Source organism: Aquarana catesbeiana, linkage group LG03 (genome assembly GCF_042186555.1).
Source record: "Aquarana catesbeiana isolate 2022-GZ linkage group LG03, ASM4218655v1, whole genome shotgun sequence".
NCBI classification, from domain to species: domain Eukaryota; kingdom Metazoa; phylum Chordata; class Amphibia; order Anura; family Ranidae; genus Aquarana; species Aquarana catesbeiana.
In genome coordinates, this window is record NC_133326.1 from 554,512,979 (window position 1) to 554,540,891 (window position 27,913).

Here is a 27,913-nt window from a genome sequence, read left to right on the forward strand (position 1 = left end):
GAGTCCTGATCTACATGAAAATTATTATGTCCCCTGTCAGATAAAGCGGATCTGTCCTAACGGATCCGCCTGCTCAGTGAGGTGTCTCTCCGCTGATCCCCGCTGAGCAAGCAGATGACAGGTCCGTGTCTGCCCCGTTATGCAGAGCGCTCTCCTCTATGGGGCGGTTGAACGGGAATTTTACTGCATGCCCATTTCTATCTGATTGTCACCCAATCCAATCCGCTGGATGGATGGCGAACGTCTGTTTTTAGCGGATTTTATTGGATCAGATGCCCTGCGGGTGTCAGCGGACACATGTAGAGAACAATCAGTGGTTTGATCGGGTCTGCCTGAAAAACAGACGGACCCAATCTGTCCACTGGTGTGAAAGGGGCCTATTGTAGCTTTCATTTACGATTTACTGCTATGTCTAAACAAAAAAAAAAAAACTTTTTTAAAATAAAATTGTAACTCCACTTTCGTGGGGAATAAAAAAATAGCAAATAAAAGAAAAAATAATATAGCGTATACAATTGCGACACAAGTCATATTGTATTTGAATGTTATTAAAAATTACCTTTTCTTTTCGATCTGCACCGGCTGTAATTTTCTGTAAATGCGGTGCAATATGGCTACCTGGAGTTGTTCTGTACATATTCTGTGTACTGACCACCCCCCAGAAACATCATTTCCTGCTTGTGTGATTGGCTCACCAATTTTCCAGAAGTCTGCCTGAGATACAAGTCAGATTTCAGGCATCCCCTGAAACAAAATGGTCCTTGTGGTGAGATACTCCTCGTAGGAACACTTCTAAAGGGATACAGGCCCAGCAGATTTCTTCATTAGAGCTCTGCAGGTACACACCTGATAGATAATTATGAAACCACTCCCATTAGACCTACTCATCACAGAGGCTCAGAGGAACAAACAGGCATTTCTTCAGAATAACAAAAGTTAGGAATCTGCAACAAAGGTTGTTAGAATCCTTGCAATGTACATAGATCACCCAGAGGGGAATGTTTTTCTTAACAAAAGTGGAGTTACGTTTTAACCATTAGCGGACCTTAATTAGTTTGCTGATGACGGGCTTGAAGGCATCGCCACTGGTAAGTGAGAGGGAAATAGCGCCTATGCACCAATCCCAACTTTTCGTACTGTTTAGTTTTTTTTTTTTGTTCACAGAACTTTATTAAAATGTCACAAGTGGCATTTTAATACAGTTTTATTCAGTTCTGATAGGGTCAGAACAAGCACTTTACAGCTTAGATGCCTAAGTCAGCCAGGTTTTGAGAGTGGCGTCATTGATTTTCCAGCTTCCTCTGGTAACTGTCTTATGTCCTTTGTGCGCCCCAATCAGACAGCAGTAGAGACAGATCCAGGCAGAGTCGTCAGTACAGTAATACTTAAGTATTTTATTATGATCAGAGCATTTGCTCATCTCCAGTGAAGTGATGGGATCAGTTAAAAAGTGTTGGGCTGACTTGCTGTGGACTTTTAGGTGTTTATCACACAGAGAAGCTTCACAGTGCAGACAGGATTGGACAGCAGGTGTAGGAGAGTCCACACAATACGTACAGATGGTCCTAGAAGCAGTCAGGCTCTTCTTGGTCTGGCTAAGTAAAATCTTTGCCATGTTATGTAGGGTTATGTTGCTTACCCACCTAGGCTTGTCAGACTCAGAATACCTGTCTTTACATTCAGGACAGAAGTAATATTCCATCTCAAAGATAACACCTTCAAGTACCTTGTGTGTTTCCAGGTCACGACTAAGACATTCACAGCAAAAGTTGTGTCCACATCTCAGGGTCACAGGATCCGTAAAAATGTTCTGACAGATGGAACATTCCAGGTCCTTTTTCAGATCAGGGGACATGATTGCTGACAGCAGAAAAAAGCAAGAACCTTAAAGTAGATGTAAACTTTTTTTGGATGACATTTAGTTTGCTAAAGCAATACATATGAAACAAGTGCAATATAAAACAAATATCATAAAATACCAATTTTACCTTTTTATTTTTTTCCATCTCATTGCTGCTATTCTACCCTCCCCTCTTTTAGGGAATTTCTTTTCAAAAAGCTCTCACTCCAGCATCATCTGCACATCATTGCTCTGGACCGGCTTTTTAATAGTGACAGTGGTGGACCCTGCCTGGGCAATGAGTGTAGGTACTGCCACTTGTCTCTACCAGGAGCACATGAAACAAGGTGACAATACCTTTCACAACACAATACAAAACTCAATATGCATGCAGTCATCAGATAACCATCCTTCTCTGCCTTTCGCGTCTGCCTTGTCCACCTTCCACATTTTTGCTCCATTTTCAAATCAAATGAATCTTTACTAGGTGCTTAATGGGTATCTGATGATTTTAAGGGTGTGCAAAGCAGTCAGTGTACAGAAAGTATTAAAGAGACTGTAATGTCATGTACACACGGGCGGACTTTTCGGCATTAAAGGTCCGACTATCTTTCCGACGGACTTTCGAACTAACGGACTTGCCTACACACGATCACACCAAAGTCCGACGGATTTGTACGCGATGACGTACGACCGGACTAAAATAAGGAAGTTCATAGCCAGTAGCCAATAGCTGCCCTAGCGTTGGTTTTCGTCCATCAGACTAACATACAACATACAGACGAATGGATATTTGGACCGGACTCAAATCCATCGGAAAGATTTGAAACATGTTTTAAATTTAAAGTCTGTCTGATTTTCGACTGAAAAAATCCGCTGCAGGCCGATGAAGTCCACACACGGTCGGATTGTTCGACGGATTCGTTTCGTCGGACCAGTCTGGTTGAAAAGTCTGCCGTGTGTACACAGCATAGGGGTAAAATAATAATAATTTAAAAAAATAACAAGCATGTCTATACTTACCTGCTCTGTGCAATGGAATTGCACAGAGCAGCCATGAACCCCCTCTTCTCGGGTCACCTGTTGACGCTCCTGGCCCCTCCTCTTTGTCCAGTGAGCCCCCCCCACCCATGAAAAGCCACTTCCCCTGGGGGCACTCGTGCATGCTTGCTCCCAAGCCCTGCTGCTGCGTCCATTGACACAGACAGCAGGACTGGGCCCTGCTCCCTCATCACTGGCTTTGATTGGCAGCACCGGGAGTGTTGGAAGGCTCAACATGTTTTTAATATCAGATATTTCTGGACTGTTGAGACCTGGTTATACCTAAGCCAGGCATGTCCAAAGTCCGGCCTGTGGTCCAGTTTTGAACGGCCCACCTGGTTATCTAAACCAGCCTTTCTCAGCCAGTGTGCCGCGGGATCAGGGCTGTCAGATGAGCCCGATCCTCTGCTGAACTGTACATCGGCACTGTGAAAAGCTCCGTCAGCATCAAAAGTGAAAGTAAAGTGCGGGGGAGTGTGCTGTGCTCTCTGCATCCCCCTACAGTGCAGTACCCGGCTGAATGAGGACGCTGGAAAGGTACAGTACTGTGATTGAAGCTAGATTTGTTTTAAAAGGGATTTATGCATGTGTCTGTGCATGTGTGTCTGTGTGGATGTGTGCATGTGTCTGTATATGTGTGTGTGCATGTGTCTGTGTGTGTGCGTGTGTGTGTGCATGTGTCTGTATGTATGTGTGTATGTGTATGTGTGCATTTGTCTGTATGTGTGCGTGCATGTGTCTGTGTGTATGTTACTTTTAATCCGGACCTCCCCCCATTCCTGTACCATCAGAACTGCTTTTATTTTTTATAGGGCTTATTTGTAATAGCAGCCAGGACTGCTGCTCCTCTGAAAAGCAATCCATGCACAGATCGATTCTCAGAGGCATTTGACAGGCGGTAAAGAGGCATTATGTTGCCTCCTCACCACCCATTTTAAGCCCGTAAATGCAGCACCACTATACCGCAAACGTGCAATGCACACAGTTGTGGGGTAGTTGCAGTGCAGCCCTATTCAGCCTGGGTATACCTCCAGCTGCAGCCACAGCATGTGTACACCCCCAGTTGCTCTCTCTGCAGCTAAAGGGGAGAAGTTGGGGGTGGTAAAAATAGCTTAACTGTGTGGTTTTACTGCCCTTCCAAGCTGACATGTGAACAAGCCCTTAGTTCACATCTGTGTGGCTGCGTGCTGCGTGTAGGGCAGCCCATTCATTTCAATGGGCTTCCCTACCCACAAAAATGCAGGGAAAGAAGTCCCCGACCTTTTTTTTTTTTTTTTTAAATTGCACTGCACTGAAAGCACCCCACGTTTTCCAATGTGTGGGGTACCATTAAGAATTAACAGTACCTCCTAAAGAGCAGAGCATTCGTCTGTGTGTCGGGAACGAGCACGACAAAGGTAAGAGAATTCTTGTTGGGCAGTGTATTAGCGCTCGAACGAACACACTTAGACCGAATTTTAATGGTTCAAAGAATGTCAGGCAAAATGGTCGGCCCTCGCACATGTTCAGTTCATCAAATCTGGCCCTCTTTGAAAAAAGTTTGGACACCCCTGACCTAAGCCATGCGGAGACTACTGGGGGTAGTCTTTGGATGCCAGTCGAGCAGGATTAGCCAGCAGGGTATGTATAACAGAAGAGTGCATATCAGATTTCTCCATCTGGAAAAAGGATTCACGCATACCCCCTGCAGGTGGGGTATGGGAATAGGAGAGCTTTGCTTCAAACCACCTGGTGGTGTAAAGATTAAAGTGCTTAATTGCATTGCCTGCAACCAGGACATCAAAAGGCCAGCTGTTGCTGGAATGCTGACCTGGGCCAGTGCATTTGCCCGCAGTATATCAATGTCCTCTGCTGGAGGATATTGAGATAGCAACATAAGTCCTGATAGTTTACTGCTTTTTGCTCACTGGACACAGCATTATACAGGGTGGTGATATAGGTGTTGCTTGTCAGTTGTATAAGATGCAAGGGCCAGCTAAGATAGCTCTCTCTTTTTCATTGAGCCCAAGTACGATACAGAACACTGGGGGCGGACTTACATAACGTATCATCTCTGCTCTTTTTTTCCTATATGCTTTGTGAATAAATAAGACCTTTGCTTCTTTGAGCATTCTATTTATTTTTTATAGCTAATATTGTTATTATATAATCACCATTAATATTATCAGCGCTTTGATAGACTAGCTGTAGCAAAGTCTTTAACCTCTTCCAGCCTAATGAGGACCTTCAAGGCCAAAGACAACTAACATCCTTCAATATGTAGTGGGTTGTGAGGCATAGTGGGTGCAAAGATGGTGAAAGTCATTGGGCGCCAGACACTTCTTGGATGCAAAAGAGGTTTTATTTCTTTTAACAGTCCTTTTATATTTTGAAGGGAAAGAGGGTTAGGGCCAGGACACCCTTGAGTAGTTGCAATTTCAATTGGCAGACTCCAAGACTTCAATAGGAGGACAGCCATAGAGGGAAAGGCGCCACTTCTGCACGTGCAGGATTGCTGTCTCCTATGGCAACAATACTTAACAGTTCCTAACACAAAGTTCAACAGTTCACTCAGCTTCACTACAACTTCTACTTGTAGTTCTTGAGCCCCTTTGAGCTCCTAGTTTCTCACTGGACTCTCTGATTCATTGACTCTAAATCCCATGAGCTCCTCAAGGCTTTTGCGGTGGTATCTCCCTCAAGGGTCACCCACACTTCCCTGCTGGGTCCCTAGCTTGGCACGCAAGATACTTTTCAAGCTTCGCCCCTGCTAACCAGCTCAGCCCCTGGCTCGACACATAAGGCTGCTCTGCAGGCGCCCCCTCCGCTGGTTGGGTCCCTGACTTGATCACTGCCTGAAGTTTCCCGATTCTCCACCGTATCAGTTCGGTGAGAATACTGCTCCGGTACTTGCTTCAGTTACTCACTGTGGTCCCTGGTAAAGGTGGTTGGTCCCTAAGTGGCGACAGATTCCTTTCTACCTCCGACCACTGACAAGTTCTCCGGCCGGCAGAACCCACGTTTGGTTGGACGGCAAGCCGCAGTCCCAACCCTGCGCTGCCCTCTTACTTCTGGATAGGCTCTCACACAGCCTGGCATCCAGATGCCCCCGGGATAGGCCCAATCTTCAGCCTAGCAGTCCATGGCGTACAACACACATCCTCCCAGACAGCCGTCCAGGTGGTACAGACCACAGATCACCCGACCTCACCCGAATATATAGGTTCTCCCAGCAGGCCAAGGGATTCAAGAAAACCCCTGCCCATTGGCTGAGATACCCCATATACCCATAACCTGACCTTGAATTGCCCTTCTCATATCTAGTACCACCAAGTTCCCGCCCACCTAGTGGTAGAAGAGAAAAGTGCAACAAGGCCAAACTTATGGAGAAGTCAATAGATCTCTATCAATTAACTGCAGTAGCTACTCCTGACAAGGAATTTGGTGAGGAGCTCCCTGACTAAACCCCAGGGTGCTACACTAACTATAGGAACAGACAAGATAGTACATATTTATAATTTAGGGGGAATCCAAAAACCACCCCCTATATATTTCAGGAAGCCAAGGAATGAATTAAGGTAAAACAAATGTTTAGGTTTTAGAACCACTTTATGTACAATATTTGGAGTGTAAGAAAGTATTGAGAAGAGGTTGTAACCAGTGGCGTAGCGTGGGTTGCCAGCGCCCGGAGCAAGGCAATTAATTTGTGCCCCCTAACCTGCCGACTTTTAGCACTCCCGGAGTCCCTTTCCTTCCTTCAATAGTACTGACCAACCTGATTGCTACACTGATCACTACACAAACCTACCTGATTCCTACACTGACCTACCTGACCACTACACTAACCTACCTGATTCCTATACTGGCCACTACACTGACCTACCTGTCCACTACCCTGACCACTAAACTGGCCTACCTGATTCCTATACTGACCACTACACTGACCTACCTGTCCACTACACTGACCCTTACACTGACCTACCCGATTCCTACACTGACCCTTACACTGACCTACCCGATTCCTACACTGACCTACCTGATTGATACACTGACCACTACACTAACCTCTACACTGACCTACATGATTTCTATACTGACCACTGCACCGACCTACCTGATTCCTATGCTTACCACTACACTGACTAACATGATTCCTATACTGACCACTACATTGACCTACCTGACCACTGCACTAACCATTACACTGTCTACTACACTACACTGACCACTCTATTGACCACTACACTGTCCACCACACTACACTGACCACTCCACTGACCACTACTCTACACTGTCCACTACACTGACCACTACTCTACACTGTCCACCACACTACACTGTCCACTACACTGCACTATACACTACACTACACTGTCCACTACACTACACTGCACTGTCCACTACACTACACTAAAAAGCCAATGAATAAAGCCAACGATACCACAGGAAGTATATGGGCATGGATGGGTTAACAACATCTGGAAGGCTCGCTGGTGAAGCATGGAAAGGCACCAGCGACCATTTTGGGGAGATTGGTAACCCAATCTGGAGGTGTAACACCCACTGCCTGCTGGCGATGGGCAGAGACGCTGCCGTGTCCAGAGGATGGTGGTACCGCAGGTTGTGGGAGGACGTGGGGCCGGCCTAGGCCAAGCTGGGGGTCTGGCCCCCCCTCGCACCCCCCACACTTGCTATATCCTGGGTCCAAGCGGGTCCCTAGGGAGGGTCCTGAGCTAGGCCTGAGAACTGATAATGGTAGTCTGTCCACCATAGAGGGATGCATCTCAACCCTATAGATCACCTTAGATCACCCTATAGACAGCCTCGGATCGCCCCTACTCCCACCCTGGTCACCACTGATCTTGTCCCGAACAGGCTGAGTTACCTCTGCTTTACCTCTATATGATACCTCCCAACATTTTGAGATAGGAACGAGGGACTGCTACTGCTATTAGCAAAAGTATGTGGGCATAGAACATACCCCCCGCCACACCCCCTTAAAGGGGAATTATACAAAAAAGATTAGTTAAACCCAGAAGTGCTTTTTTTTTAACCACTACTATTCCTTTATATTGGCTTTTAAAATTCACAAATGCAGCAATTTAGAAATTGGATGAAAGGTTTGGCTCTGGGAAACACTTTTTGAAAGATAAATAGTGCATTTTATATGCAACTATATAGATTAAACCAAAATGAGGGACAAATGAGGAGGAAAGAGGGACAGAGGGACTTTGTTCCAAATCAGGGACAGTCCCTCCAAATCAGGAACAGTTGGAAGCTATGTCTATATTATTTAATAGGCTGTGCTGTACCCGAGCATGGCCCGTTTGTAATCAGGTGCAGTTAGCCAGTTTGCCACTAGGTGTCTCTGTCCTAAAATAGTATGGTGAAAGGAAAAGTTACAAGCAGGTAGTAGCTCCCGTTGTAGGCCTCATTCACAACATGGTGCAGAGACGTAAGTTTTTCTGCATGTGCTCTGCAAGGGCACAACAAAAACAATGGTTCTTTACGTTTCCTGTTTAACCACAACGTGCAGATTTTTTGTGAGCAGGAATCTGTTTTTTTTTTTTTTTGCAGAAAAAAACCTGACATGACATCAACATTGGTGTGAATAGGCACATAACTGACACGCATGAAAACTGATGTAAAACTGATGTTTCTGCATATGAAATCTATGCGGTTTTCCCTTCAGTTCCCATTAGTTTTCATGCACGTATGGTGTGAACAAGCCCTTAGAGAAGTCCTTCCAGTCTCGATGTCATGGGTGAGTCAAGGCCCATATATAAGTCAGGTGGGGAGGAGACTCAGGGCAGATGGGCTATATGGGATCCAAGTTACTCATCCCGGCGATCCCGCAGGGTTTTTTCTTAGAAAATAGGTGCAGGAACTCACCCTCAACACCCAAATCCCTGCCCACAACCACGCCCAAACTCCACCCCAACCACTCCCAAACCCCACCCCCAGACACACCTTTCTTAGAGGAGAGAAGTACAGTGGTGCCAAATAATTGTAATAAGTGAAGGCTTAGAACTGCATATCACACATGGTTCAGGAATGTGTAACACACAAAGTACAAGTCTCTGGACTTCATAACACACAAGGCTTAGGAGTGTATATTGTGCAGTTGTGAGCAGTGCATATCACACAAGGCGCAAAAAAAAAAAATCAGCAAACAAGATAGTACTTACATTTAATGCAAAGCGTCCCTTGTTCTCAGAAATATGGAGCATATAGCCCTGTGTACAGAGTGCAGGGGTCAGGAACATGTAACATAGAGCCCAGCACACAGAGCAGTGGTAATGTGTATGTAATATGCAGTCCAGCATACAGAGTGCAGGGCTCAGGGGTATGTAATGCAAAACCCATTGTGCAGAGTACAGCATTAATAAGGAGTACCATCCAGAGGCATTCGATATGTAACATACAGCACAGCATATAGATGATAGCAGTTCTGAGTATGTAATGTACAAGAGGGTTACAAAATTTTCACCACTGGACCCTGCACGCTGTGCCATACATTACGTACTCTTGGTCACTAACTCTGTATGCTTTACTGTCCCCCAGCAAATTTCCCTGGTCTTCCCCCTCAAGTATCCACTCAAAAGCAACCATCAAATCCTTACTTCTGCGTCCCCCATCCACACCTAACCTCTGCAACCCTCATCCACAGCTCACCTCTTCTTTCTCTGTCCACAGCTCCACTCTGCACCTCTATCCACAACTCACCTTTGCCCCCCCATAAATATCTCACCTCTGGACCCCTCTAACTACAGCTTACACCCCCAGTTCACAACTCGCCTCTGCACCCCCATCCATATTATCTCTGCCCCCCTTCTGCACCCCCATCTAAAGTTCAGCCCAATCCACAGCTCTCACCTTTGCCACCCCCATGTTTCACCTCTACACCCCCAGCTTTCCCTACAGCTCTCACCTCTGCACAACCTACCCCACCCTCCACAGCTCTCATTTTGCACAACCTGCCCTCCCCTCAACATCTCTCACTTTGCACAACCTGCCTTCTGCCCGCTGTAGCTCTTACTCTGTACAAAGCTCCCCCTTCCCAGTTCTCCTCTCTGGACAAATTGTGTCAGGAGGGCAGTTGACGGTGTCAGGAGGGCAGTTGACGGTCTCAGTAGGGCAGTGGACAGTGTCAGGAGGGCATTGAATGTTGTCATTAGGGCAGTGGACATTGTCAGGAGGGCAGTGGGCTGTCTCAGGAGGGCAGTGGGCTGTCTCAGGAGGGCAGTGGATGGTTTTAGGAGAGCAGTGGACGGTGCCAGGAGAGCAGTGGGCTGTCTCAGGAGGGCAGTGGACGGTGTCAGGAGGGCAGTGGACGGTGTCAGGAGGGCAGTGGACGGTGTCAGGAGGGCAGTGGACGGTGTCAGGAGGGCAGTGGACGGTGTCAGGAGAGCAGTGGACGGTGTCAGGAGGGCAGTGGACGGTGCCAGGAGATCAGTGGGCTGTCTCAGGAGGGCAGTGGACGGTGTCAGTAGGGCAGTGGACGGTGTCAGGAGGGCGGTGTCAGGAGGGCAGTGGACAGGGTCAGGAGGGCAGTGGACAGGGTCAGGAGAGCAGTGGACGGTGTCAGGAGGGCAGTGGACGGTGTCAGGAGGGCAGTGGACGGTGTCAGGAGGGCAGTGGACGGTGTCAGGAGGGCAGTGGACGGTGTCAGGAGAGCAGTGGACGGTGTCAGGAGGGCAGTGGACGGTGTCAGGAGGGCAGTGGACGGTGTCAGGAGAGCAGTGGACGGTGTCAGGAGAGCAGTGGACGGTGTCAGGAGGGCAGTGGACGGTGTCAGGAGGGCAGTGGACGGTGTCAGGAGAGCAGTGGACGGTGTCAGGAGAGCAGTGGACGGCATCAGTTGGACAGTGGGTGGTGTCAGTAGAGCAGTGTACCTCCATCCAAAAACCTGAATCAGCTCTACTAAACCCAACCCCATCCAAACTGTTCACAAAGCAGCATTTTACAGCCCTTTCAAGCACCTTTTAATTACAAAAAAAAGCCTAAAAAATCCTAAGCAATCCACAGGCACCCCAGAAATAGAGAAGAAAATATCAGATAAAGGCTACTGAGTGAGCACAGGACAATATAGTAAATATGCCAGGATGGGACTGCAGGGGTAACTAGACTGTGATCTTCAAGTAGCAGCCATGTCCCTGGAAAGACCAGCATGACAAGTCCTGTGCTGGAAAGCTTGTGGACTGTGAACTTCAGGAAAGTAAAGCATTGAGGAGGAAAGGCAGGGCCCTCAGCTCTGCACTCACCCGGCAGGCAGGCTCTGTCTGTGTCGCCCGCACTCCGGACAGGTCACATACTCGGCTAGCAGAGGGGAAGAGCCCGGTGCTGTGTGTCTGCAGACTCTGCACTGAGCAGGCACTGGCGGGCTTCTTCCCCCCCCCCCCCCCTCACAGCACATGGTGTGCTTCTCACAACTCACAAAACACACAGGACTCAGGCAGATCACCGAACAGCGCAGGCAGGGGAGGGAGACACCTGCACGGGAAACCCCATTCAAAACCCGTACTGTCCAGGTGAATAGGGCTGCCATAGGTGCCGGAACGGCGTTCAGCTGCATTTCGGCAGAAAAAAAGTCCTGCTTCATACCTATGTAGATTAGAGTTGCCACCTCATCCCTTTAAACCCGAACACATATTGATTACACAGGTTCTGTGGCTGATTAAGGTGGTAATTAAACTCACTTGGTGCCTTATCTGCATTAAATTAGCCTCAGAACCTGTGTAATTCATATGTGTTCGGGTTTAAAGGGATGAGGTGGCAACCCTAATGTAGATGTAGTCTGCACAGCCATGGCCCTGCTCTGAGCAGAAATCCCAGGAGAGGTGTACAGAGTTTAGTAAGAGCAACTTCAGCAATCCTGTCTCTGGAACGACTAAAGGAGAGTGTTGATCTGGATGTCTAAATCCTAATGGGCTCAGGAGAGTAACTGCAGGAAGCATACCTGCATAGTTGCCAACAATCCCAAAGTCTCTGACCCAGTCTTGTAGTATGCCTGCAGTCTCTGACCATCTCCTGTACTATGTCTGCAGTCTCTGACCCAGTCTTCTAGTATGCCTGCAGTCTCTGACCCTGTCTTCTAGTACGCCTGCAGTCTCTGACCCAGTCTTCTAGTACGCCTGCAGTCTCTGACCCAGTCTTGTAGTACACCTGCAGTCTCTGACCCAGTCTTGTAGTACACCTGCAGTCTCTGACCCAGTCTTGTAGTACACCTGCAGTCTCTGACCCAGTCTTTTAGCTCGCCTGTAGTACGCCAGCAGTCTCTGACCCAGTCTTGTAGTACGCCAGCAGTCTCTGACCCAGTCTTGTAGTACGCTTGCAGTCTCTGACCCAGTCTTGTAGCACATCTGCAGTCTGTGACTCAGTCTTGTAGTACACCTGCAGTCTCTGACCCAGTCTTGTAGTACACATGCAGTCTCTGACCCAGTCTTGTAGTAAGCCTGCAGTCTCTGACCCAGTCTTTTAGCTCGCCTGTAGTACGCCAGCAGTCTCTGACCCAGTTTTGTAGTACGCCAGCAGTCTCTAACCATCTCCTGTACTACGCATGCAGTCTCTGACCCAGTCTTGTAGTACGTCTGCAGTCTCTGACCATCTTCTGTACTACGCATGCAGTCTCTGACCCACATTCTCCACGATGTAAGTCATCTCAGACTCTATTTAACTACACCCCCTTTAAGCCACGCCCAACATTTAGCATACTTTTAAACACGCCCATTTTTAATCTGCCACATTTCATTGATTTAAAGACACACCCACAAATGGGTGCCCTGCCCCTAATTAGCATTCTGCTCCACCTACTCTGACTTTCTGGACATACAGAAACAAAAAAAGTGTCCCTAAAATTTTTTGGCAAATGTTGGCACCTATGTACCTGGCTGGGTAGCACTATGGAGACCTCTGCCGGGTTAGCCCCCCCATATCAAAATTTTTGAAAAAATCATATGCAGTTTGTTAGATCTTTGTTAGATCAGGTTAGATCAAATGTTGTTTGCGTTAGATCTCACACAGAAGAAGCAATATTAACAGTTATTTGCTGTGGGAGCGAACCCGTCTTCAGCCCCCCCTTATCAAAAAATTGACCAAACAGTTAGCTATTTTGGAAGCTATTTGTTGTTGTAAGATCAAGTGGTTTTAACATTAGATCTCACATAATTAGAGACTTATTAAGTGATTAATGAGGGGGGGCTGGCCCCCCTTATCAAATTTTCTGGTCAAAAATCATTCAGGCTAATAGATATTCGGTAAGATCAAGTGGTTTTAACGTTAGACATAATTTCAGAGCTATTCCACATAAAAATAGAGATATTAGGTGGTACATAGACGGGTTAGCCCCCCCTCCACATGCAATTTTCTGACCAAAAATCATTCAGGCTAATAGATATTCGTTAGATCCGGTAAGATCAAGTGGTTTTAATGTTAGATCTCACATAATTTCAGAGATATTCCACATAAAAATAGAGATATTAGGTGGTACAGAAGGTACATCTTCAACCATCTCTGGATGGTCTCTGGAACCGTATTTGGGTGGTTCTTCAGCGGGTGCCTGTAGTCTCTCCTCATACCTCCATTCACCTCCCTGCCTCATGGTGATGTCTCCTCAGACCAACAAGCTTAAGTCTTTAGCTATCCCCCCTTCTTGCAAAGCAGGCTGGGCTTGGTAGTTCCACCCCCTGTAGAAATCAATGGGGCTGTATTGTGATGAGACTTGAAGTCCCATGGTTCTCTGCTGTTGCTTGATTGGCTCCCTTTCCCTGCCAATAGGGACACAGGAAGAGGAGAGGGGACTGACAGGGACTGACAGGCGTGCTCTCCCTCAGTGGCTGGCGGTAATGGCGGGAGGTGCGAGACCATGAGTAGTCCCCGCTACACATTCCCCCACCAAAGGAGGAAAAGAGTCTATGACCTGTTACATGCTTTTGATATACACACGGAAAAAAAAAAAAACAGGTTAGTGTGCACAGGAAACCATACAATTTACATCTGCATAAAACCCTGGCAGAAGAACATCCCACCAATTAGCATAGGAGGGGAGGTTGTCCTGCCTACAGGCTACCTTAACTGGAATGGCCCAGCTAGATGTGCCAGTGGGTGAGTGTCAGAAACCAAGAAATCAGGCCAAGACAGTACAGTTAAATCACACTTGTTTAATAATAAAAGTAAATATAACAAACATAGTCAAAACATAGCCAAATTTCAGTAATCGGAACGGATAGTCAGACAGGCCAGAAGTCAGGGATCAATGTAGTGGAACAGCAAGCAGGATCTGGAGCCAGAAGGGATGTCAGCAAAGCAAGTCTTGAACAGGACCGCAGGAGATTGTTTCTGTGATGTTGACCAAGGCGAAGGCAGAGATCCTCTGGACTGGATGGCTTAAGTAGGCAGGACTGATGAGCAGGATATCATCAACAGCTGAGTAACTGTGGAGAGATAGGAGCTGGCAATTAGCCGACAGCTGAGCGGCCAGCTCAGAGAAGGAAGGGCTGAGCCCAGCCCTGACAGTGAGTTGGGATTGTCCACCACCAAACCTGCGGTGGAAGGGTCAGTTACTTCAAGAGTCCTTTTTGCAATGAGAATGACCTCCTCAGAGCTTTCACCCAAAGTATCATATGTTAGTCTTTTGGGCAGGTGAATAACCCTTCGCTCTCGCTGTTTTTTTAGGTTCTGGGGTTACAGGCACACTTGTCTCTTCTTCTTGCTGCATATCAGCTTCAGCTTCCTCAATGAAGGATGGAAAGTCTTAGGGGTCTGTTGTCAGCAGGGAAGATTGAGGGTCTTTGAGGTACAAACTCAGGAACCTCTGGCCTGAGAGTCACTTCAGTCACCTTGGGAGGAGAAGAAAAGGGGGGGGGGTGGCAGGCCCTGGCATTTGAGACAGCCACAGACAATCTTTCTCTTCATCCTCGCTGTTTTCATCTTCAGTAAGGGGTACAGAGTGAGATCTAGTCACTGGCTGGGATCTTTGAGAGGCCGTGGGTGTGGATTGTAAATCTGGCTGTGGTGGCACATGAACTTCTTCTGACAGAGGCAACAGATGATTGCGATGCCAAGTCTTCAGCTGGCCTGTGCTTACCTCTGGCCGGATTTGATACACTGGGTGTCCTGGCCGATGCTTGCAAATAACACAGGGCTGCAACTTCCTGCAGTCAGCCAACTTGTGCTTTCCAGGGACACCCAGGTTTCTCAGAAGTACCTTGTCATTTGGCTGTAGCTCTTGCACTCATGCCCTAAGGTCAAAGTTTATTTTGTTTCTCTGTCCTCAGGCATATGAGGCAGCTTGAGCCTTATCATAGGCGGTTTTCAGACATCTCTGCAGGTGATCCACATACCCTCTGTGGGAAGTTGCTGAGGTATGGTCGAGGGATGTGCCAAAGGCCAAGTCTACAGGCAGCCGGGCCTACGGTCCGAACATCAAACTATAGGGAGAGTAACCTGTGGCATCATTGGCGGTGCTCTTATAAGCATGCACGATAGCACTATATGCTTGCTCTAGTGCTGCTTTTGTTCTGAATTTAGAGTTCCGAGTATATCCAAGAAGGTTTGATTGAATCTCTCTGGTTGAGGATCTCCTTGAGGATGAGGTTTTAGACTTCCTGTTGCCCAACAGGTCTAAAGGTCTCTTGAAATCTCTCCCTTGATCAGAGTGGATGCATTGGGACAGACCATAGTGCACAAAGAATTTCTCAGGGAAGATCTTGGCCACCGTGGATGCTTGTTGATCCCTCGTGGAAAACGCCTGGGCATACCGAGGGAAATGGTCAGTTACTATCAGGATATTTCCCTGCCCACTCAGATCAGGCTCCAAGCACAGAATGTCAATGCACACTAGCTCCATGGGTCCCTGACTCTGAAGATGGCCCATTGGGGCAGCTCGGTGAGGCAAAGTCTTCCTTTGGATACATCTGATACAGGAGTGGCAATAGTCCTCAACTTCAGCCTGCATGCAGGGCCAGTAGAACTGGTCCCTCACCAGGTGAAAAGTCCTCTTGGGCCCTAGGTGGCCATGGTTGTCCTGTAGGGCAGTTAATACTGTCTCCCTATGTTTTTCAGGTAGGAATAGCTGCCATTTTTATTCAGAATCGTCAGAGGGGCCCCTTCGGTAGACCAACCCTTTGTGCACCTGAAACCGATCCCACTCTCGGTGCAGCAGATGGGTTTACTTCGGGGAGTCAGTGAGGAGCAAGTCAGGGTATTGGCTCTCCAAGGCCTTCAATGCCAAGCTACAGTTAGGGTCCTCCAACTGGTCCCTTTGCAGGTCTTTCTTTGACAGCTTGGGCAGACCTTCATCCCTGACTTGGGTGACATTGCAATAACATCTGGGGACACCAGTGGCTGACACTCCAACCTCTTCGGTCCTGGATCCTACTCCAGGTTGATATTCTGCTCCTTGACATAAGGCTCATACCCCTTCAGGTGTCAGCTGGGCCTATTCTTCTGGAGGGTCTCTGGAACAATGGGGCCTTCTTGAAAAGCATCCGCGTCTTGTTTCCCGACCCCGGTCGATACTTCAGGTTGAAAATAAACAATGATAGAGCAGTCAACCATCTGTGACCCGTAGCTTCCAACTTGGTGGTAGTGAGGATGTAGGTGAGAGGATTGTTGTCGTCCTTCATCACGAACTCCGCTCCATACAGGTAATCCCTCGGCTTATCCACCACCGCCCGCTTCAAGGCCAGGAACTCAAGTTTGTGCATGGGGTAGTTCGCGGCGGGGGCCAAGTTCCGACTCACGTAGGCAACAGGCGGTAGGCGGCCTTCATGCTCTTGATATAGCACCCCACCTAACCCATTTCAACTGGCGTCAAAGTGTAGCTTGTATGGCTTGGTTGGACCTGCATAGGCCACGACTGGAGCGGTTGTTAGGCTTCACTTCAGCTGCCTAAAACCTCTTCACGCTTCGGAGTCCATTTTTCCTGAATGGACTCTCTGAGTTTTCTGGGCCCTCCAGCTGGTCTGACAGGCTTCGCCAGATCAGGGTCAGCATCTTAGCGAATCCCTTGACAAATCTTCTGTAATAAGAGCAAAATCCCAGAAATGACCTAAGCTCAGTCACATTGGTAGGCCTCGGTCAGGAGGTGACAGCTTCCAGCTTCTGGAGGTCAGTGGCCACTTTGTCAGCAGACACAATGTGGCCAAGGAAGTTGACTGAGGGTTGATAAAACTGGCACTTTTCCAGAGACAGCTTGAAACGCCCTCATCATGGAGTCTCTTCAGTACCTTATGCAGATGCTCTTCATGCTCTTCCAGGGTCTTGCCGAAAACGATGATGTCATCTAAGTACACCAACACCTCGATCAGTTTCATGTCACCCACGGTCTTCTCCATTAGCCTTTGGAAGGTGGCTGGGGCACCAGACAGGCCTTGATGCATATGGTCAAATCCAAAGATCCCCTCCGGGGTAATGAAAAATGGTCTTCTCCCGATCCTCAGGGTACATGGGGATTTGGTAATACCCACTCTTCAAATCCAGCGTGCTGAACCACTTTGCTCCTGACAGGCTCTGAAAGGCATCGTCTATCCTTGGGGTGGTATATTGGTCGGGAATGGTCCTTCGGTTCAGCATCCGGTCGTCAATACCCAGCCTCAGTGACCCATTCTTCCTCCTGTACTACCACTATTGGGGAAGCGTATAGACTCTGGGACTCTCGGATGATACCTGCCCTCTTCAACTCTGCCAGTTGTTCACGCAGATCCTCCAAGTCCCCTAAAGGAATCCATCAAACTATTTCCCTGAACGGCTTATGCACTCGAAGAGATGGATCCGGTATTGGGCACTTTTTGCACACCCCACATCAAATTCACTCTTGGAGAATGCAGCCTGCCATCAGGGCTGGTGCAAGGATTTTTGACACCCTAGGCGAAACCTAATTTTGCCGCCCCCCTTGGCTCCACTCCTGACTCCACCCCCTTTTCCTTGCCCATGTTTACCCCACCTTTTTAATGAAGCGCTCATCAAATGCATCCTACCAGCGCCCATCCATGCAGCCTACCAGCGCCCATCCATGCAGCCTACCAGCGCCCATCCATGTAGCCTACCAGCTCCCATCTATACAGCCTCACCAGCGCCCATCAATGCAGCCTCACCAGCGTCCATCAATGCAGCCTCACCAGCACCAATCAATGCAGCCTTGGGGGGGGGCATTTGACAGATCAGTCAATATACATATACAAACACATTTTAAAATTCCATGTCATTGTCATCACATATTCATTAACTCAGAGAGAAAGCAACAGTTTTTACTTTCCACACCAGTGTCACCAGGTGACGTTCTTGGGCTCAGGCTCAGTAAACTTCTGACAATGTGAATGGTCACCCTGTGATTGCTGCCTGTTCCTCGCTTGCACCAGCCCTGGCTGTACTGTGTCTGTGTACCTGCCTGCTGCTTCTGTTCTGTGTCGGTGCCTCTTCCAGCCATTCACCACCTGTCCCCAAGCCTGGAAAGCCAGATGCCACACCACGCTATATCCCATGATTCATCCGATTCCTCCATGTACTCCGCTCCAGTGACACGGACAGTGTAGAGTGGAGGGAGAGCGGAGAGCGGCCTTGATGCTGGACTGTGGACACGTCACAGACAGTGTCAGGCGGAGAGAGGAGAGGGAGGGCTGCTGCCTGACACACATCAGAGAGCGCCCTGCGTGGGGGTTGCTGGGCACATGATGTGACACTGTCTGTGACTGGCTGACATTATGATAGCAGAGAGGGGGGGATTAGGATTAGGACACATCAGAGCGGAGAGCCGGAGCCACAGGGGGGGGCGGCTGCTTGACAGGGCGGTAGTTGCAAGCTCTGTGGAAGACAGTGCGGGGATAGCATAACCAGTGGCCAGGCACCCTAGGTGGCAGTGCACTCTAGTTGGTTGCCTAGTCCGCCTAGTGGTAGCACCGGCCCTGCCTGCCATCTCAGGAGCTGAGTCTTGGCCCTTTCTTTCCATTCAGGCAAAAAGGGAGTATTCTTCGGATAGAACTCCTCCACAGAGATCCCATCCTTTGCTCCCCCCACCAAATCAGACGGCAGGACTGGGGTGGTCAGATTCACTTGTCCCAGCAACATCTGAGCCGGCATCTTCACTGGCGAGGCTGTTACAGTCAGGTCCATAAATATTGGGACATCGACACAATTCTAATCTTTTTGGCTCTATACACCACCACAATGGATTTGAAATGAAACGAACAAGATGTGCTTTAACTGCAGACTTCCAGCTTTAATTTGAGGGTATTTACATCCAAATCAGGTGAACGGTGTAGGAATTACAACAGTTTGTTTATGTGCCTCCCACTTTTTAAGGGACCAAAAGTAATGGGACAATTGGCTGCTCAGCTGTTCCATGGCCAGGTGTGTGTTATTCCCTCATTAACCCATTTACAAGGAGCAGATAAAAGGTCCAGAGTTAATTTCAAGTGTGCTATATGCATTTGGAATCTATTGCTGTCAACTCTCAATATGAGATCCAAAGAGCTGTCACTATCAGTGAAGCAAGCCATCATTAGGCTGAAAAAACAAAACAAACCCATCAGAGAGATAGCTAAAACATTAGGTGTGGCCAAATCAACTGTTTGGAACATCCTAAAAAAAAAGAACGCACCGGTGAGCTCAGCAACACCAAAAGACCCGGAAGACCACAGAAACAACTGTGGTATATGACCAAAGAATTCTTTCCCTGGTGAAGAAAACACCCTTCACAACAGTTGGCCAGATCAAGAAAACTCTCCAGGAGGTAGGTGTATGTGCGTCAAAGTCAACAACCAAGAGAAGACTTCACCAGAGTGAATACAGAGGGTTCACCACAAGATGTAAACCATTGGTGAGCCTCAAAAACAGGAAGGCCAGATTAGAGTATGCCAAACAACATCTAAAAAAGCCTTCACAGTTCTGGAACAACATCCTATGGACAGATGAGACCAAGATCAACTTGTACCAGAGTGATGGGAAGAGAAGAGTATGGAGAAGGAAAGGAACTGCTCATGATCCAAAGCATACCACCTCATCAGTGAAGCATGGTGGTGGTAGTGTTATGGCGTGGGCATGTATGGCTGCCAATGGAACTGGTTCTCTTGTATTTATTGGTGATGTGACTGCTCAAAAAAGCAGCAGGATGAATTCTGAAGTGTTTCGGGCAATGTTATCTACTCATATTCAGCAAAATGCTTCAGAACTCATTGGATGGCGCTTCACAGTGCAGATGGACAATGACCCGAAGCATACTGCGAAAGCAACCAAAGAGTTTTGTAAGAGAAAGAAGTGGAATGTTATGCAATGGCCAAGTCAATCACCTGACCTGAATCCGATTGAGCATGCATTTCACTTGCTGAAGACAAAACTGAAGGGAAAATGCCCCAAGAACAAGCAGGAACTGAAGACAGTTGCAGTAGAGGCCTGGCAGAGGACCACCAGGGATGAAACCCAGCGTCTGGTGATGTCTATGCATTCCAGACTTCAGGCTGTAATTGACTGCAAAGGATTTGCAACCAAGGATTAAAAAGAGAAAGTTTGATGGATGGTTGTTAATCTGTCCTATTACTTTTGGTCCCTTAAAAAGCGGGAGGCACATATGCAAACTGTTGTAATTCCTACACTGTTCACCTGATTTGGATGTAAATACCCTCAAATTAAAGCTGAAAGTCTGCAGTTAAAGCACATCTTGTTTGTTTCATTTCAAATCCATTGTGGTGGTGTATAGAGCCAAAAAGATTAGAATTGTGTCGGTGTCCCAATATTTATGGACCTGACTGTATGTTGCGGACACTAACCAATATCTTCCCGTGACTTCTTTGCAACCCTTTGGTTGAAACCAGTTCGGGAATTTTCTCCACTCCCATGTCTTCTCTCTGTCGGTCCGATTCAAGGACAATGAAAGGGCCTGGTTGCTTCCAATTTAGCTTGACAGATGCTCGTAAATAGGCCACTTTACCAGGCTGTAAAACCTTCTCACACTGGTCCAAGCGCCAGATCTTTCCCACTCCTTCAGTTGGAGCCTTCTGTTTTTGTACCAAGTGCTGGTAGGCTTGTCTCAGCATGGGGTGCACACTTGTAGTGTAGTGTATTGTGCTCCAGAACAAGAGGTGTCAACAGCCTTCTGATAAGATCAGTATTGGTCCCTATGATGAGAGAACCCTTACTGGCCCCTGGTGGGCGAGGACAGACCACTGTCTGAGTGTCAAAAGTCTTGGCTTTCCCAACCATGGAGGGATTGAAGGTCAGCTTGACTGGTAGATAGCCATCATAGGGGAAGTTCTGAGTCACAATACCCCATATCTGCAGCTCTTCCAACTTCTGAAAAGGCAGGTGCTTGAGGTGCCTGTCATAGAAGTCTTTGTAGAGAGGGGTCACTTAACCTCAAGTATCCAGAAGGGCCTTGATGTAGACTCCCTTTACTTGGATGGGAATAACAGGAGAACGTCCCACCAGCTTGTCAGGGAGCATGGGGGAAGTGGTGGCCCTGGCCTGTTCGATGGATTGTATCCGCGCTTCTCTCTGCAGAGATTCTGATCGGGCTTAAGTCTGCGCTAAGTTCTGGGAGTCTGGTGTGCATTGACTCTCCAACACCAGGCAGCATGTGTCAAAGGAAACGGGACACTGGGTTGCTTGGAGGCAACAACGGGGGGGCCCTCTGCAAGGGTTTGGACTTTCGCTGCTGTCTCTTCGTGTCATTGGTTTTGAGCCAGCTACCGTAGATGGGCACCCGGTTGGCTCCTTCACCAGAGTCCTCCGAAGTTTCCCTCTGGCTTCTGGCACTGTGCTTCAGGCTTCACTGGGCTTGGACACACCTGTCGATTAATGTCCCACATAATTTCAGCATACTTCGGTATGCTCAATGGCACTCCTCACTGGTACATGTGAAAATGCTCATTATCAGCTCCGATATAGACACTAGTATAGATATTCGTGCATCGCTACCAAATATCCATAATATCCCAGTAATTATGGATAATCAAACATTTAAAATCACTTGATCTTACCGGATCTAATGAATATCAATTAGCCGGGGTGATTTTTTGGCCAGAAAATTTGATCAGAGGGGGCCAGACCCCCTCATTAATCACTTAATAAGTCTTTAATTATGTGAGATCTAATGTCATCCTTATGTACCACCACCTAATATCTCTAATGTTAAAACCACTTGATCTTACCGGATCTAACAAATATCTATTAGCTTGAATGATTTTTGGCCAGATAATTGCATGTGAGGGGGCCAACCGTCCTTATATACCACCTAAAATCTCAATTCTTATGTGGAATATCTCTGAAATTATGTGAAATCTAACGTTAAAATCACTTGATCATACCGGATCTAATGAATATCTATTAACCTGAATGATTTTTGGCCAGAAAATTGCGTGTGAAGGGGACAGCCCGTCCTTATGTACCACCTAATATCTCTATTTTTATGTGGAATATCTCTGAAATTATGTGAGATCTAACGTTAAAACCACGTGATCTTACCGGTTCTAACGAATATCTATTAGCCTGAATGATTTTTGGTCAGAAAATTGTATGTGGGGGGGGCTAAGCCGTCCTTATGTACCACTTAATATCTCTATTTTTATGTGGAATATCTCTGAAATTATGTGAGATCTAACGTTAAAACCACTTGATCTTACCTGATCCAATGAATATCTATTAGCCTGAATGATTTTTGGCCAGAAAATTTGATAAGGGGGGCCAACCCATTCTTATGTACCACCTAATATCTCTATTTATATGTGGAATATCTCTGAAATTATGTGAGATCTAACGTTAAAACCACTTGATCTTACCGGATTGAATGAATATCTATTAGCCTGAATGATTTTTGGCCAGAAAATTTGATAAGGGGGGGCCAGCCCCCCTCATTAATCACTTAATAAGTCTCTAAATATGTGAGATCTAACGTTAAAACCACTTGATCTTACCGGATCTAACAAATAGCTTCCAAAATAGCTAACTGTATGGTCAATTTTTTGATAAGGGGGGGCTGAGCCCCCCCAGCAAATAACTGTTAATATTGCTTCTTCTGTGTGAGATCTAACGCAAACAACGGTTGATCTAACCTGGTTTAAAAAAGATCTAACAAACTGCATAAGATTTTTTCAAAAATTTTGATATGGGGGGGCTAACCCGGCAGAGGTCTATGGAGTGGGATTTAAAGGGAGAGATTGTCTAAGGCGGGGTCTGCAACCTGTCGATCGCAATCTGTCAATCGCAGGCAGGTGACAGGTAAGTCTCTTTTCTGCTAACCCACAAGTGCTCCTCGCCCCCTTCCCAATAGGCAGAACAGTGCAGAGAAAGGATGAGCTGGCATCTTGTCGCCTGAGCTCTCAAACCAAGAAGCATACGAAGAGGCATTCCTGCCCAGCAGCACGCCCATTTCATATGCAGCTAGAGGATGAAGCCTCTGCCGCCTAAGATTTACTATCAACAAGTTCGGGCTCATGTCCCACTGAGTGCAGTGTGTTGAGCCCTGCCTGCCCTCCTCTCCAGTTCATTTAAGTGGTTGTGCTTGTCAGTGACACCATGTGCTGAGAGAGTAGGACCAGCGGTGGTCAGTGCACCAGAACAAGTAACTTTGCCACAGCAGCTTCCCTGCGCTGCTCTGCATCAGGAAAACACTTGTACCCTCCTGACCCATTCCCAGTATTATATCCACCTGACCGCCAGTACCATACCCTTCTAACCCCTTTGTGTGGCCTCCTAACACCACAGTGTGCCCTTCTGACCCCCCAGTAACATGTCCTTCTGACACCTCTGTGTGCCCTTCTGACCCCCAGTACCATGTCCTCCTTACACCTCTGTGTGCTCTTCTGACCCCCAGTTCCATGTCCTCCTGACACCTCTGTGTGCCCTTCTCACCCCCAGTTCCATGTCCTCCTGACACCTCTATGTGCCCTCCTGACCCCCAGTACATGCCCTTCTGAGACCTTTGTAGTGTGCCCTCCAGACCCGCCAGCCCTCCTTACCCCCAGTGCCACGCCCTCCAGATCCCCTAATACCATGCCCCCCTGACCTCCCCTGTAACCATGGCATCCAGACCACCCCTGTAGTGTGCCTTCCTGACTCCCAGGACTGTGCCTTCTTAACCCCCAATACCATGCCCTCCTGACCCTCCAATACCATGCTCTCTTGACCTCCCAGTACCGTGCCCTCCCGACCCCCCAATTCCATACCCTCCAGACCCCCCCCCGTACTGTGCCCTACAGACCCCTCTGTACTGAGCTCTCCCCCCCCCATGTAGCAGGCCCCCCTTACCCCTCTGTAGTGTGCCTTCCTGACCCTCCCCCCTTTACACTGCCTTGCTGATTCCCTGTCCTTTGCACTGTTCTCTGCCCTGGTAACCCCTCTCCTGTTCACCCCTGTCATCTGCTCTACTGATCTCTGTACACTGATCTTCATCCTACTGACCTCTGTACACTGCTCTTCATCCTAATGACCTCTGTATACTGCTCTTTATACTACTGACCTCTGTACATTGCTCTTCATACTACTGACCTATGTACACTGACCTACATCCTACTGACCTCTGTACACTGCCCTACATCCTACTAACCTCTGTACACTGCCCTACATCCTACTGACCTCTGTACACTGCCCTACATCCTACTGACCTCTGTACACTGCCCTACATCCTACTGACCCCAGAACACTGCCCTACATCCTACTGACTTCTGTACACTTCACAACACCTGTACATCTTACTGACATCTGTACACTACCCTACATACTACTGACCTCTGTACACTGCCCTACATCCTACTGACCCCAGAACACTGCCCTACATCCTACTGACCTCTGTACACTTCACAATACCTGTACATCTTACTGACATCTGTAAACTACCCTACATACTACTGACCTCTGTACACTGCAATAAATCTTACTGACATCTGTACACTGCCCTACATATTACTGACCTCTGTATACTGCCCTACCAACTACTGACCTCTGGGGGCTTGCTTGTTAAGTTAAAAAAAAAAAAAAAAAAGCTGCAGAACCCCGTGATCTTTGCTGTCTTCCATGTTGTCATGGTAGAGCTCCACCTCTCAAATGTTGCCTACTCTTGGTCTAAGGGAAGGTGGCTGCTAATTGCTGTATTTGTTTTCACATGTGACTGCTACAGACCATCCACTAAATGTGATTGGCAATATACTGAAAAGTGACTCAGGAATGTAGGTCAATGTGATGTGACTGCTTTGTGCCATTTTCCAAGTACCACCAATAAAGTGCAGCAAACTTATTTATGCGCGGACATTCCTTCCTATGGGGGTATAAAGGTCAATGGCTGGGAATTTTGTGTGGAGCCCTCTGGCATGGAGTGGGGCACAATATGGCGGAGGGTTTAGCCTCAGCAGGAGGGTTAGAGTTCTGGAAAGGACAGGGGTGGGGCAGGGACTTGTGCTCTTAGCGCCAATTCTAGCCAATCGTAAAGCCCCTCTTACACATTATAATTACACTGTGAGGCACAAAACCAGGCAGACAATTGCTTTAAATGTTTTGAAGAGCAAATGATGGAGGTAACAATCCAAATAGTGGTAATAACAGTGCACAGAGCTAGGCACCTGTCCAGGGGATTACAGTCTTGCATAACATGAGGGGGCTGCTGTGGTGCACTGACTACCCTTATTCCTCAGCAGTGATACACCCCAAATCAAAGTTTCATAGTCCATATCAGTCCACATTATGGCAATGTGTCCCTGTTATAGGATGCCCACAAAGGGAAGAACAAAGTCCCATGACTTTTATGGTTTTTGACCAGAAAGAATGGAAACACTGTCTACCTTAGACCCTTCCATTCATTTCTGTTGGCCAGAAATCACAGATACACACTCCAGCAGAAGTACTAGGTTTGTTTTCTGACCAAAATAAGGGCTCTTTCACACAGGTCATACATTAGGGTGTACGGCCATAGAATACAAAGTAAAATAGGCCCATTGACATACATTACAGAATATGCTATGAGTATAGCCTGTGTGCTAACATGTGATTTAGCACCCCCTTATGGCTGGAGGCCATATTACTCTCTCAGGGTCCCACAAATGGAAGGATAACGTCTTTTTTGTTTTTCATGTTTTTTCATAATGTTAGTTTTTTTTTCTTTCTTAAAATGTAACAGTTATGGCCAGCTTAACTTACATAACCATCTCCCTCTTCAGTAATACTCAGCTCACCTGAGTCCTGTAAGTCAGGTAGGGGATCAGTTTTGTTAAACAGCTCTTCAGTGTGCAGAATCTCACTGGAGACCATCTTATGTTTCTGCTCCTGGATCAGATTAGAGTCTGGGAGAGAATGCTCTGCATCCTGTGTAGAGACTCTTCTGGTTTCCTCCAGATCTTTTGGTTGTGTACGAAGGTCTTCACGCAAAGCAGTAACCTTAATTTTATCAGCTGATCTATGTCCTTTATGTTCGCCAATCAGATGGCAGTAAACACAGATACAAGCCGAGTCCTCAGTGCAGTAATACTCCAGGCTTTTATTATGGTCAGAACATTTCTCGATCTCCAAATGAGTGATGGGATCAGTTAAGACATGTTGTACTGACTTGCTGTGGACTGTCAGGTGATTATCACAGAGTGAAGCTTCACAGTGCAGACAGTATTGTACCGCAGGTGTAGGAGATTCTACACAAAAGGTACAGATGGTCCCAGAAGCAGTGGGACTCTTACTGAATAAACGCTCTGTCATGTTACGCAGGTTTACGTTCTTTATAAGTCCAACCAAACTGTAAAAGTTTTCTTTGCACTCTGGACAGGAGCAGACTTTATATCGGCCCACATAACCTTCAATCCTACTATTTGTTTGAAACTCATGAGTGATACAATCCAGGCAGAAGTTGTGTCCACATTTCAATGTTACAGGATCCTTAAAAATCTTCAGACAAATGGAACACCCCAGCTCTTTTCTCAGATCAGCAGACGCCATCACAAGATCACGCAGAGGGTATGTTTATACTGTGTTTATACAAAAAAAAAGGGAGGAGATAATTGGTGAACTTTATACCTTTCTGCTCCATAAAGTAAGATAAGGTAAAAGATTAACTATGAGTATGAAATAACACAGGCACCCAGGTGTCTGCATATAACTTCAAATGTCATTTGGATCTGGCTTGCTTTTAGAGAACAAGAAATTGGGAATACACAAACAAAAAAAAAAGAAGTGGGAGAAGGTAGGAGAGCCCTTTTAGTGTTGTATGTAACAAAAAAATGTTACTAAATCTTATTGGAAAGGGTGGTAGTGGTATCACATCTGATAAGGTTTCAAACACCCTTATACTGTATATGCCCTGGAGGAGGGCCAGCATGACTGGGGCCTGCAGAGGAGGCGGAGTATTAGTGGGTGATTTTGATATGATGCAGTCTGCTTAGCAGATTGAAGAGTTCAGGACAGAGGGTGTGCCCTGTAGTGGGTAGAGAGGGGGGTGGGGGTGGAAAAGTACAACAGCAAAGTTGTTTATAAACTGACTATATACTGCATATGCATTATGCCTGTCTAAGCAGCAGGTGGCGCTGTAGTATTATAGTGTATAGTTATATTATCTACGCTATAACAGGATGTTTGTCTATCCTCTCTCTATGTACTTGGATGCTCCTTGTTCCTGTGTTCATGTTTCTCCATTCTGTAAAGACATGCATTGATATTTCTCCAAGACAGTAAAGCTGTAATACTGCAGACAACAAGCTTCCAGCATGATTTCAATACTCTGCTAACAGGGGGATCAGACAGTTTTCTTCTTTGTTCCTGGACTTCACCTGTAGGCAGAACAAAAGGTTAGTGACTCGGACAACATGCTGTGCCAGCTTAAAGCTGCCGCTGTGGCCAAAGGCCCTGAGTGGCTACGAGACAAACTATAAGACTTATTGCAGGAGCTCAGGCAGGTCTTTCCTGGGCCCTCTTCTAGTTGCCCACGTGCTAGGAGGTCTAGACCTTCTGAGCGCTTCATTCCTGTGTCTGGGAGCCCCTCAAGGGACCCTCTGACCCCACCAGCCAAGCGCATGCCTGCTTCCCCTGGTGTGCGATTTAGGAGGAATCCCCGTCTACAGCGAACCCAGGGAGGGAGTGTTTTCATCTCGC

General features: G+C 47.3%; 1 protein-coding gene across 1 annotated transcript; it reads right to left on the bottom strand.

The window, feature by feature from the left end:
• Nucleotides 1-1,144: 1,144 nt before the first annotated feature.
• On the bottom strand, nucleotides 1,145-26,799 carry LOC141132810 (uncharacterized). The gene is made up of 2 exons (XM_073621693.1): nucleotides 26,014-26,799; nucleotides 1,145-1,860 (listed from the first exon to the last, which is right to left on the bottom strand). Exons 1-2 carry the CDS (start codon nucleotides 26,762-26,764, stop codon nucleotides 1,253-1,255), a joined length of 1,359 nt encoding a protein of 452 aa, XP_073477794.1. The 5' UTR covers nucleotides 26,765-26,799; the 3' UTR covers nucleotides 1,145-1,252.
• Between the last annotated feature and the right edge of the window lie 1,114 nt (nucleotides 26,800-27,913).

Bases quoted from the DNA above. Each gene is read 5' to 3' on its own strand.
- LOC141132810 (XM_073621693.1), bottom strand. From the start codon at position 26,764: ATGGCGTCTGCTGATCTGAGAAAAGAGCTGGGGTGTTCCATTTGTCTG. The intron at 1,861-26,013 runs GTGAGCTGAGTA...TTCTGCTGTCAG, and splicing joins ACCTGACTTACAGGACTCAG to CAATCATGTCCCCTGATCTG.